Source organism: Equus przewalskii, chromosome 1 (genome assembly GCF_037783145.1).
Source record: "Equus przewalskii isolate Varuska chromosome 1, EquPr2, whole genome shotgun sequence".
Classification (NCBI taxonomy): Eukaryota; Metazoa; Chordata; class Mammalia; order Perissodactyla; family Equidae; genus Equus; species Equus przewalskii.
The window spans coordinates 4,103,201-4,115,910 of NC_091831.1; the positions used below are offsets into that span (position 1 = coordinate 4,103,201).

At 49.2% G+C, this 12,710-nt stretch overlaps 1 protein-coding gene across 6 annotated transcripts in view; it reads right to left on the reverse strand.

The window, feature by feature from the left end:
* Window positions 1-12,706, reverse strand: part of MGMT (O-6-methylguanine-DNA methyltransferase) — a 301,256-nt gene extending 288,550 nt beyond the window's left edge. Inside the window, exon 1 of one of the 6 annotated variants that reach the window (XM_070564059.1) lies at window positions 12,404-12,706. In XM_070564059.1, the coding sequence (XP_070420160.1) occupies window positions 12,404-12,484 (81 nt within the window). In that variant the 5' untranslated portion in view covers window positions 12,485-12,706. Of the gene's footprint in view, window positions 1-12,223 lie in introns of all 6 variants that reach the window. The other 5 variants (XM_070564009.1, XM_070564368.1, XM_070564135.1 and 2 more) reach the window with 5 other exon arrangements.
* Window positions 12,707-12,710: the final 4 nt, after the last annotated feature.

Sequence of the window (12,710 nt, forward strand, 5' to 3'; positions counted from 1 at the left end):
ATAACACATAACTGAGAATTCAAATCCATATTTTAAATATTAACCACACCAAATAAAGCAAGCACATTCCCTCACCCAGGACTCCAGGCCAGCCTGCACTGACCACACAGTCTCTCCCTGCCACAGCTGGGCCCCCAGCGCCGGATTCTAGGGGCATGGTGCTGGCCTACCCTGTAAGGGCACAGAGGGCAGAGCTCAGAAACAGCAAGACCTATTATGTAAAAAGTTACAATTTGAGTTTTCTTATCAACAATCCTAAAAATCCCCACATATTTGATACGTTCTTCAGATCTACAAGATATAACACAAACTGGTGACTTGGACAGCAGTAAATTTAACAATCTCCTGTCTCCTATCTTTTTTATGTCCCCCATCAACAGGCAGGGATGAAATGCAGGGTAATCTGGTGCAAGTGTGGGCCAGGAACCTTCCAGTGAGACACGTCTTGTTAGGTCCCCAACTCAACAGAGACCTCCAAAACTCCTCAGATAGACATCTTAGCACGAAAAGGAGCAAACTGCACGGTTCTTAGAATTCCAGTGGGTGTCCAGCAGGATGACTCCATGCTGCTCCTTGATCCAGGGAGGATTAGAGACTCAACTGAACAATCTCAAGAAAAAAATCAACAAAGCAACAAAAACTTCCAACCAAGAAGTCTAGGCTGGCTCCTAACCCCTCCTCGTGCTTAAGAAATCGGGTCATCCACTACTCGAGGGGGTCTCTCCTCCCCACCTCCCTTTCCCCATTAGGTCCTGGATGCCTTGAGAGCTTACCATAATGTGCCCACCCAGTGACAGAGTAACACCAGGCCTGTCAACAGTCCACTGGCCCTCTGGGCGGCTCTTGCCCTGCCTGCTATTTCCCCTTTCTGCAAACTCTGGGGTCCCTGGTAATCAGTTAGGTTTCTGTTCATTCATTTCCTTACTCTTATACACCCATACACACCTTTTGGGATGCCAAGAGCTAAGGCTGAGGACAATCCTATGGGACTTTTGAGCACTGTCTAATCACAGTTATCCTCATCTCCAAATTCCACCTCCACACGCAAACCTCAAGGCAGATTCGTGCTTTTGAAATGACTGTAGTCTGCACTTCCTAACAGAATACCCCACACTGAGTGGCTTAAACAACAGACATCTATTTTCTCAGTCCCGGAGGCTGGAAAGTACAAGATCAAGGTTCTAGCTGATTTGGTTTCTGGTGAAGACTCTCTCCTTGGCTTATAGATTGCTGCCTTTTCCTTGTGTCCTCACATGGTGGAGATTCTCTCTCTCTCTCTGTCCCCTTACAAGGCTACCAATTCTACTACATTAGGGCCCCACCTTATAACCTCATTTAATCTGCATTATCTGCTAAAGGCCCCATCTCCAAATACAGTCACACAGTGGGGGGTGGCTTCAACATATGAATTTTGGAGGGCACATTCGGTCCACAGTGACCTATGTTTAGCATCCTTTGTTAGCTTTCCACCAAGTATAAACCCCACACCAGGCCTTGGGAAGCTTCCAACACAGAATTCCAGCATCAAGAGGCGAAAGCAATACAAGTAAAGCAGAAACCTGAGTCTAAGTGTGATAGGCTGAAGGGGAGGAGATACTACGAGAGCTGAAGAGGCTTCCGGAAGAGCTGAGACACGGGAAAGACTCAGAGACCAGGAGCAGACGGTGCCTGTGTTTGGGCTGGGCCAAAAGAGGCTCCCCAGGTGAGAGCAGAAGGGAGCTCTAGGAAGAGGGGCATGGGGCCTCCTACCCACTCACTCTTAGAGCAAAGCACTGATGCACAGGCTTCTAGAGAAGGTGCCAGAATGGATGTGGAGGGCCATTGGGCTGAAAGTGGTGTCAAGATGAGTCTCACAGGCTCATTCCACTTGGGACCTGGACAGGAAAGAAGGGTCAGAGCATTTCTAGCCCCCCGCCTTCAACAGACGGAGGAAGTGGCAGTGAGAGGCTGACTGTCTCCCTGTCTCTGCCTGAATACCAAGCTGACACCGTCTGGGGCCTCGCTCAGCAGTTCCCTGTGGGGTTAGGCATTCCCAGGAAGCTTCCCTGACGCCCTCAGGGAGAGAAGCAGGGAGACCTGTGGGGCATGCGAGGCTAAGGAAACTGAGGTTGCTGGGCTGGAGTCGTGAGGGCTGCCAGATGTGAAAATTCTCATTCCCTGCATAAATCTAGAGCCCATGTGTACTGTGTCCGACACACCCAGAGGCAGCCTCAGGTGTGACAGCCAGATGGAGGCGGCCCGGCCAACACAGAGGATGTGCCAATACTTACCCAGTATCCAAAAGGTGACCTCCAGACAGGTAAACTCCGGGCGGCCTGGAGCCAGTGTCCTACTGTTCTGAGTCATGCTGAATAGAGCACAGGGTCGTAGTGAGCACCCAACAACGAAAACAGACCAGGAACACACGCAGCCATGAGCTGATTCCCGATAAGTCCCTGGGAGTTTCCACATGATTGCCAGGGCATGACTGAAGCACATCGAATGGCTGCTTCCAACACGAAACCGCTGGAAACACTTATATCTGGGCAACATGAAAGAATATTTCACTAATCCTTCCAAGAACCCCTTCTGCCTTAACTGTCTCATACTCAACGGCAGGAGTGATAGTACCTCAGGCCTGAAGGTCTCTTTCCAAGAAACCCCAGCATCCAGAAAACAAAAGAGATCAGGAGCACAACCTTCAGAGGCTTTTCTGGAGTGACCCAGAGTTCATAAGCACAGCACAGCACATCACAGGGATCTCAGTCTAGAGGGAAATAACAAAGGCTCTTGGAAATGTCCTAATTACACTCATGAAAAAAATAAAAAAAAAAAAAAAAGGAAGCTAAGAGGAAGTCTTTAAAACCTATACTTTGAGAGGGAAAAAAAAAAGAAAACTAAACTACTGTTTATGACTCAAGGGCCAAGTGGATTGAAGTCAGTAGTGCAGCCACAGCGAGGATGTCACGGAGGACCTGGAAATGAGAGTGTCTGGGCGACCAACCACCCCAGCTTGCCCGAGACTTTCTTGGTGTTAGCCCTGAAAGCCTCTGTCCAGGGAAACTCTTGGTCACCCATGACAGACAGAATGCAGAGCTCTCTGGGGGCCTGGCCTCCTGGTGGGCAGAAGACCACAACGGTGGCTGACCGTGGCTAAAAGGATGGATAATGTTGAATTTTAAGATATTTACTTAATTTTAGAACCGGCATATTTGTTCTAAGTAACAGTTTTTGCAACAAATTTCAAAAGTAACCTCATCGGAGCAGCCTCCCTATGCTGACCCGATGGAGGCTCTATCCTCGTGGGCTGGCTTCCATCCCCCTAGCACCTGCTCTGGGAGGCCGGCTCAGCCCAGAGACTGATGGTCTGGAGTGGGTGTGGGAACGTGGTAATCACCAAACACGCCAGCACAACGCACCGCATCCATCTGACTCGACAGCTTAATCTGATGATAACACAATGGTGACAGAAACAAATTTTTCTACACAATAAAGAATAGCACACATGGGCTTTTCTTGGGATACCTAGCTAAACTCAGTAACTTTCGAAAATACATCATTTCTTTTCTTTGCCCATTATTCTAGGAACTTCCACTTGAGTGCGAAAGGCTCACTAATAAGAGCCACTGCAAACACTGAGTGCAATTCTGATTATGTGCGGTGCTCAGGACCCAATCCACTTTCTCATTTGATTCCCTGTCATCCTCCATGTGCACAGCCCGTCACTGTTGTCATTATTTTAACTAGATGACATTTCAGGACACAGACTTTGAAGTGCCACTTGTAAGGACTTGGCTGAGTTCTGGCTTTGACCACCACTTGAGTGTACAAAGGCCTAAGAGCCAGGGGTCTCCTCACACCTCATCCTTACCTCCACCCAGGTCACTGGCATCTTTCCATCTGTCCTTCCAACACACCAACCTGTGACCATCCAGGACCCACACAATGGCCATTCCTCCCCCAGGAACACTCTGCCCCAAACCTGCCTTCATATGGCCACCCACCGCTCATCCCTCAGTGTGCCTCTGGACAGCATACATAGGCCCTTAAACGCCGAGGAGTGTCCAACAGGCACACCTCCCTACTGTGATGGGAGCCCCCTCCCTGTCACCATTCTAAGCCTGAGGCCAGAAGGAAGCCAGACCCAGTGGGCCCTCTGTGACTCGGCTGACCACCGACCACCATGGGTGCTCAGATAAGAAGACGCTCTGAGGACACTGGCCAGTCAAAACATTTTGTGGTTTTATCTAAGGAGACTAAGCACACACTTTATTTTTAACTTGCATTCTGATGTGACTGTACACCCAAAACTTGACAGTTTTCTTTTAAAGATTCCACCACTACTTGCAGGAAAGCCCAGGTTACCCCCCATGGAGAAGAGGCTGGGGAGGGGAGCGCCTGTTAATGAGCCTCATTCCTCCCTGCTGACATTTCTGCCTGAATGAACAGTTACAATAAGGCAATCTCCCTGCTTCAGAACCCAAACGCCAGGCAAGGCAGAAAGGGTTTATTTACCCTTCCAAAGCCAGATATTTTTCTCTGTCTTCCCTGAGGATTGTTTGTGTGTGAATAAAAAGCATATACAAACATTTTTTCCCCTTCTCATAAGAAAAATGATTCTAAACTTAGTCATCTTCCATAACTGCATTCTCCCTCTCGCCTGCACAACACACCATCTGAAAGCCCTACAGGACCAGCCCCTAGCATCGCACAAACTGTCCCCACACTGCACTTGACATACTGCGTGTGACAGTATTTTCCCATGTGTGACCGCTCACACCTTAGAGACCACCTGCTGTCACCAACCCTCCTCTCCTCCTTCCTGCCTCTTCTCTCCCATCTAGCCCACACATCAGCTGAAGCAGCTTCCATCAGAAGCACTGATGACTCAGTCCCCACTCACAAAGCTCCGGAACACTACTGGCTCAGAGAGAAAGGCCCCCTTCCTTAGTTCAGCATTCGGGGGCTCCAGCCCTGACCAGGCCCTAACTCTCAGGCATCCTTTCTAACCCCAACACCTATCCCACCCCAACTCCAAGTGAACTACTGACAGGTCCAACTGCCTCCTAGAGTCTCCGTTCCGACTGCTCAGCCCAGAACCCCCGCCCCTTGGGCCACTTGGAGAAACACAATTTGCCTCTGCACAGATGCTGCATCCACCCTCACGAGTGGAGCCAGAGCAGGTCCTGGGCCACAGGGACGTGCTAAGGAGTGTGGCTGAGGTCCTGGAATGTTGCCTGCACTCGGGATGCCCCGTCCTTCCTCTGGTACCCACATGACGGGTCGCAGCACTCTCAGACGAGGAATGCAGTATATAGGTAGGCCTTCAATAAATGGCAGTGTGCACACAGGTACAGTCTCACCGTCCCCACATCCTCACGGCATTCAGCCCTGTACTAGAGCGGTCTGTATACCAGGAGGGGTCAGGAGCACCTTCAAGCATGGACAGACTAGAGTGCACTGGTTTCCCCACAATGCTAAGGATAATGCCCAGCCACACCGGTGTTCAGAAAACGTGAGTAAACTCACAGATAGGTATCTACACCACATCCTGCCCCTAAAAGGACTTCCAACAGTTTCTCTGCTTCACCACTGCAAACACAGCATGACACAGTGCGTGGTGAAGAGCCTGGACTCAGTCACAACAAACCTGGGCTGAAAACAGAACTCTACTCCCATCCCTGGGTATCTTGTGCAAGTCACTCAAACTCTGCCAGAGCCAGCTTCCTCACATGCAAAACAAAGCTGTTTACATCATCAGTGTGCACATCGCCGGCGATGACGAGGATGCGGTAAGTCAGGCTATGTAAAGCAACCAGCACAGTAAGCCTTCAGTAAATGCTATTATCAGCAATATCATCATCGCACTGACCAGAATCTTCTGGAATCTGAGTAACTCTACCAGGCTGAACCGTGATATGAGGGTAAAGAGACACCCAGAAATAAGGCCCATTTCCACCTACACACAAATTATTGTAGATTTTCTGTTTTTGACAAAGGTTACTCAATGGACCACGTTACCCCTCACTACTGGTATAACCAGTCACAGAGGGGAAAACACTGTTAGAGGCTGGTGTCACTGCTGGTTCCTGGCCACTGCCATAGTGTCAGATTCTGTATCAGTTAAGTCCTTTCAATTTAACAGACAATTAATGTCAAGCCTCCTAGACAGTGACTCGGGCTGCTGGAGACTGGCAGTGCCCACTGGGAACACGTACGCTAACCCCACTTGCCTGTTCTAGGCCCACATGGCACAAGCTTGCCATGGGCATGAACACTCAGGACTCTGCCACCTGAGCAGGAAGCACCTTGAGGCCAACTAGTTCAGCAGCTCTCAATAACGTCCATTGTGAAAAAAAAAGAGAAACAGGTAGCAGAGAAAACCACCTCCTTAGAGACAAGGGAAAGTTCAGAAACGCAGCAATCAGCACTGAGCTTCAACGTGCTCTAGACCGAAGGTCCATGCACAAGGAATCAGACACGCGGGAGGCGGGGCGCTATAGCCAAGACCCCACGACTAGCCCTGCCTCCACCAAAAACAGTTGTGTGACTCTGAGCTAACAAACGTCAACTATTCTTATTGTTCAGGGCTCGCCGAGTGCTGGGCCTGGTGAGATCCCCAAATGTCATTCTCTCCCAACTGCCCACAACAGCCTTATGAACTGTAGAGTCATTTTCCCTGTTTCTGGAGAAACCGGCTCAGAAAAATTAAGTTACTTTACTCAAGGTCATAGATAGTAACTAGTGGAGCCAAGTGCAAAGTGAAGCAGTCTTGTTCCCAGAGGCTGCACTCTTAACCCTGTGTATACCGCCCCAAATGATGGCTTGGGTTACATGTAAATCTGTAAAATGCAGATGCTGATTGGACTGGGGGAAAACTAGGATGCTGAGTGGACCGGAGGGAAACAAGGATGCTGACTGGACTGGAAGGAAACAAGGATGCTGATTGGACTGGAGAGAAACAAGGATGCTGATTGGACTGGAGGGAAATCAAGGATGCTGATTGGACTGGAAGGAAACAAGGATGCTGATTGGACTGGAGAGAAACAAGGATGCTGACTGGACTGGAGGGAAATCAAGGATGCTGATTGGACTGGAGGGAAACAAGGATGCTAACTGAACTGGAGGGAAACAAGGATGCTAACTGGACTGGAGAGAAACTAGGATGCTGATTGGACTGGACGGAAACAAGGATGCTGATTGGAATACAGGGAAAACAAGGATGCTGATTGGACTGGAGGGAAACAAGGATGCTAACTGGACTGGAGAGAAACAAGGATGCTGACTGGACGAAGGAGAAAATAAGGATGCTGACTGGACTGGAGGGAAACAAAGATTCTGGTTTGTTCCTCATCTTTTTTCCAGTCTTATCCTTCTGTGAGACTGTGATTCCAAACTAAGATTTCTATCCAGGCAGTGCTTCAGACTTGACAAAATATTCATTTATTATTTCATGTGCTTACACTCATCCAGGTAGACAAAATAAGTGTGATCATCACCATCCGACAGATGTGGAGGCAGCAATGTGGTTAACAGTTGCTCACAGTCACCCAGCTAGTAAACGGCAACACCAGAAGCCCCCCAGTGTTCTCCCCCACACAACTGTGGCACTTTATACGTAAATACTCGGTTCAGTTCCACGAAAACATGTTCGGTTGCACATTTGAAAGATAACTCTCACCTGAGTCCATGAAAATGTTTCTACCCAGAGGGGAAAAAAGCAATACCAGCCGTTCAAAAGGAAAGATAGGAGTGAAATATAATACAGCTGTCCATGCTTAACATTTGTTTGTAAATCAATGCCAAAGTTTTGGTAACATCTACATCTTTTGTTATAACCACAAGACCGAAAACTGTAACGCTATGATAACATGTTGGGTTTGCAATTTGAAGAGATTCAGATGTCTCCGAGGAGTTACAAAACCATACAGAGATCTATAAGCACAGGCAACTTAGAAGGATGCTGGTTGTGAGTGGATCCATCCAGAAGGGGAGCTCAGGCGCCCATCTGGGCTGGAGAGCACTACTTCTCAACCAATCCTAAAGACCTCCCTAGAGGTGCTCAAACACTAGGGTCCTCCAGAATCCCTTGGGGAGGTTGCAAAGACACAGGTCCCCAGGTTCTCATGCAGTAGATATGGCAAGGGGCCCCATACTCTGCCTTTTTTAACCATTAACCTCAGTAATTCTAATACCAGCAGGGCTCAGACGACCTTTTGAGAAATGCCGTTCCACCACTGCCCATGAATATCCCACTTCAAGCAGAGCAACAGGTCCCGAATTCCAGTGGTGGGTCTCACAAATGACACCAACAAGAGGGTGAAAATCTGAAAGGGACACCCTTGGCCCCTACTTTTAGTCCTTTTGACTGGGGAGTAAACTACAGCTAAAAGTGTAAAAACAATGAGAAATAACTACCAGTTACTTATTAAATTTCCACATTTAAATGTCCCATCCCATATTCTGCCCTGAGATTCAATTCACTCTCTTCACCCATTTAGATACCTCTGAACACCCAGTGCAGGAATTGCCCAATCTGTCAATAAGGTAAGAGTTTTCTAAACTACTGTCCATATGACTCAATTTGTCAGTAAAAACTGCCACCAGCACTGCACGTGCAGAAAAATGTCCATAAATGCATTACTGCGACTGGCAGATCGATGTCTATAATAAAAACAAATAGATTTAACAAGTGCCTGCTTTTACAAGTTGTGCCATTGGTGGGCTGCACATTCAGTTTCACCCCTGGACTTCTGGGAACGGGCAGTGCAGCTTGGCTTGGACACTCTGCTGACTTCACAACTGTTACAGGAAGGAAATTATTCTAACAAGAAAATGTTCAAAGTAGTGGAGTGAACATCCTAGGTATTTACAGCTCTCTCACAATTCCTTTTGTGCTTACGCAAAAGACAACAAATTCAACAACCCTAAGAAAATGTTTCTGTAGAATTTTTAACCGGTTTTGCCACAGCTCTATCACAGGCCACATGAGTTTACTCCAGGTGGGGGCAAGGGACACGAGGCCTGTCTGCCTCCCTGGAGACCGTCTACTCTGCCACTAAGCCCCTGATCTAACTGAAAACAACTTCCAGCATTGAGAACAAGTTTCAGCATTCAACACGTGGCCAAGGATGTCACTGTTGGGTCAGTGGCCCCTGGGGCAGCCTAGTCACTTAGTTACTGAGTTGGAGCAGACATCAGGGGGGTGACTGTCACAGACTGGTTTAACTGCCAGGGATTGCAAGCACTCTGGCAAGACACTGTCTGTGACCAGTATACATGTGAGCCACATCTGCCAGAACCACTGATTCCTTCAAAGGTTACAAAAGGTCAGAAAAAATGATTTATTTCTCTTCTTAGAGAATTCATTTTAACAGCTATATAAAGAAGTAAGTCATTCACTATATTCCATATGTTCATTATACGGTTCTCCCCAAACGCTGCAGCCCTCCCCTATAAACTCTTTATTACTGTTAATTTTTCTAAGTCAAAAGAAAATTGGACTATTTCTTTCCACTGGCCAGCAGATAGGCAGCAGTTACCCAAATGCCACAGAACACACATCTTGCAGCGTTCTGTCTACAACACTGGATCTCAAACTTTCATCTACCTACGCCCAAGACAGGCCTCCAGGGCTAACAGAACAGGAAAAGTGATCATGTCAACGAAGGGGAAACCAGCCCTCCTGCACAGCTCCAACCTTCCTCCCCCAGCCAGATAAACCACACACTTTCGAACCAAGAATGAGGCGTTGGGTTGGTTCATTTGTCATGAGCGGATATGAAAAGGCTGGTATGGAATCCACTTTCACCCAATGGTAACACTATAGTTTACCTGTCTGATTTTTAAATCTTCAGGTTTTGTTTAAATAATAATCTGTGATAAGACCCAAACTCTTGCAGAAAGTAGTTGTATCAGAAGCTACCCACCCCAGGAAACAGAGGGTAGGGGAGGACCGTGACAGGAGCCAAATGAGCCTAGGGCCTTTGTGAGACCGGGAGCCAAGGTGTGCACCTGGACCCAAAGACACAACCAGATGTCAGAACCGGATGGGGGAAGTGGAGCTGAAAGAGGCACCTGACGCTGGCGCAAGAGGCTTAGGCTGGGTGAGAGTAAGTGTGAAAACAAACCTGACAACGCTAACAGATGACCACAGGCAAAGGGGATGCAGAAAATACTGTTTTGCTTCCTTTTTTTTTTCTACAAGGAGAATACTTTATTAACTGAAAAGGACACTGATGCCCAAAAAAGGAAGCTGCAATGAAACAGGCTTGTGGTTTGAATCACTGGCTTCTAAACGTCCTCTGCAAAATGAGAAAAACACAAGGTCTGGCCCTGTGGCTGAGTGCTGGCCCTGTGGCCCCTGCTGCAACAGCCCGGGGTTTCAGTGGTTCAGATCCTGGGCACAGACATGGCACCACTCATCAGGCCACGCTGAGGCGGATTCCCACATGCCACAACTAGAATGGACCCACGACTAAAATATACAACTAGGTACTGAGGGGATTTGGGGAGAAAAAGCAGAAAGAAAAAAAAGAAGATTGGCAACAGTTGTTAGCTCAGGTGCCAATCTTTAAAAAAAAAAAAAAGAAAAATACAATTTATTAAGTTTATTTTATTAAAAAATACCGAAGAGAGTAAACTCTTTTGGGTTCCTGAGAAAGGAACAGAAGAGACTGGAGCAGAAATTCCAAGGGCACACCAGGGAAGGTAGAAGCCTTCCTACCCCTCCTTGCCTGTGTGAGGGACAGACAAGGCCCCGACTGAGACATCTGTGAAAGAAACCAGGAGACAGAAGGCCTGAGTGGAAGAAAAGGCCCAGGTGAGGCTCAACTAATACCCAAGCAAGATCAAAAGAGAAAGGAAAAGAAAGGTCTAAGAATCTTAGCAGCTGAACAAGAGTGAGATGCCCTAGGGCTTTATTTCTTTAAACCTTGCTCTGCAGCAGTGAAGCCTTTTTAAAGCAGTGTCTAATATTAAATATAGTTCTTACAATACAGCTTTATTTTAATGAAAACAATATTCACTAGCAAAGTACCTTAGTATAGCTCTAGACTCGCCACCTGGTTCATCCAGCCCCTAGAGTGTAACAGTCACCACTCTACAACTCATATTCTAACCCAAGACCAGAAGCCAAGAGAAATCAAACACGTGCCAGAGCAAGGCCGCCGTCCTTTGCTACTTGCAGACTCTGGACCTTGGCAAGTGTGGACCTGGTGTGAACGGTCTTAAGGATAATGGTCTGAGTTAACACAATATTGACTACCAGCTGGAGGGTGAAGGTGGGAGGGTGGAGACGGGCTCTGACACTGTTTCCTTAAAATTGGTTTACTCCCCCACCCCCCCCCACCCCCCCCCCCCCCCCCGCCAGTGTGCTAAGCTTTCTTTTTTTGTGTCTTTTTCACCTCCCTGAGTGGACTCCATGCATGGGCTCGTGAAAGCAACAAAACCATCTCCTAATCACCTGGGGAGATGAAGGGGCGAGCCCAACTTAGATACTCCTCAGGTTCGTATTTAAAGAACCACTGCAATTCTTAGCTCTTCTTCAACAGCTCCACGTTCCCCTCCAACAGCTGTGGGGACCACTCTCAAGGACAAAGCAACCTCTCTCCATCTGATGACTGTCCACCCAAACCAGCGAAAGCTGTGCTCACATGTAGAAAACGGCCTTCCAGGTGAGAGAGCCAGCTACCGAACTGAGGCGTTGAGAGGGAAAACCTGTAGATTTCAGGGCATGATGAACTTAGAGAGTGAGGAATATACATAGTTTAGAACTGCTCTCCGGTATTATCACAGACTGGGGTACTACGGTGCCCGCCCGGTGCAAACGGCTCTCAAACTCCACTTGTTTACTGTTTACGGATGTAATCAGGGCTTAATGGACACAAACACAGCCATGATAATGAGTACCCCAGAACTTGGTCCTCCTCTCGCGGTATCAAAGAAGAAGCAACTGTGGAATCCTGCACAAGGAGTATGCTAAAGGTTTGTGGCAAGGAAGGGCCAGAGAAGGGGCTTCTGGAACTTTCCTGGGAACAGAAGGCGCAGCAGCGGCCTCCTTGGCGGTGGTCAGCAGTGCAAGGCAGGAATGTGGGCAGGGAAAGCGTCGAAGGTGTCCACCAACTGGAGGTGTGACGGGGTGACCACGAGCCCCAAGCCAGGCCACTGTCACCGCAGCGCAACTTGGTCCAGAAACCCCAAGCCCAGGGAGATGGCTGGCAGACCTGGGCACATGTAGGCATACCTGAGCACAGCTAGGGGCCTGTGTGGGGTGGGTGGGTGGCAGTCAGGGCGGCCCCCACCACGATGGCGAGGGGACAGCAGCCTTGACCACCTGGGGCAGATGCCCCACGGGCTGCAGACGCCTGCTCTCCCCAGGGAGCGCTCCGAATTCTGGCGGGAGGGAGGCAACCCAGACACTCACCGCGTTGCCCAAGGCGCCGACCGCGAGCAGCTGCGAACGCAGGGACGCAGAGCAACGGAGCAGCGCGGGAAGCCCGGGCATGTCCGGGGCGCGGGGGGTGGGGCCGGCCCGGGGGCGGGGCCTGGGCTACGCGAAGCGGGGCGGGGGCGGGGCCGAGGTTTTGGGGCGTGGTCGAGCGCAGGGGGCGGGGCCTAGACGTAAGAGTAGCGGGGCCGGAGCGCCCGGGCGGGGCCCAGAGTGGGGCGGGGCCTGGACATGGAATCGCGGCCGAGGGGCGCGGAGCAGGAGCACGGGGGCGGGGCCATAC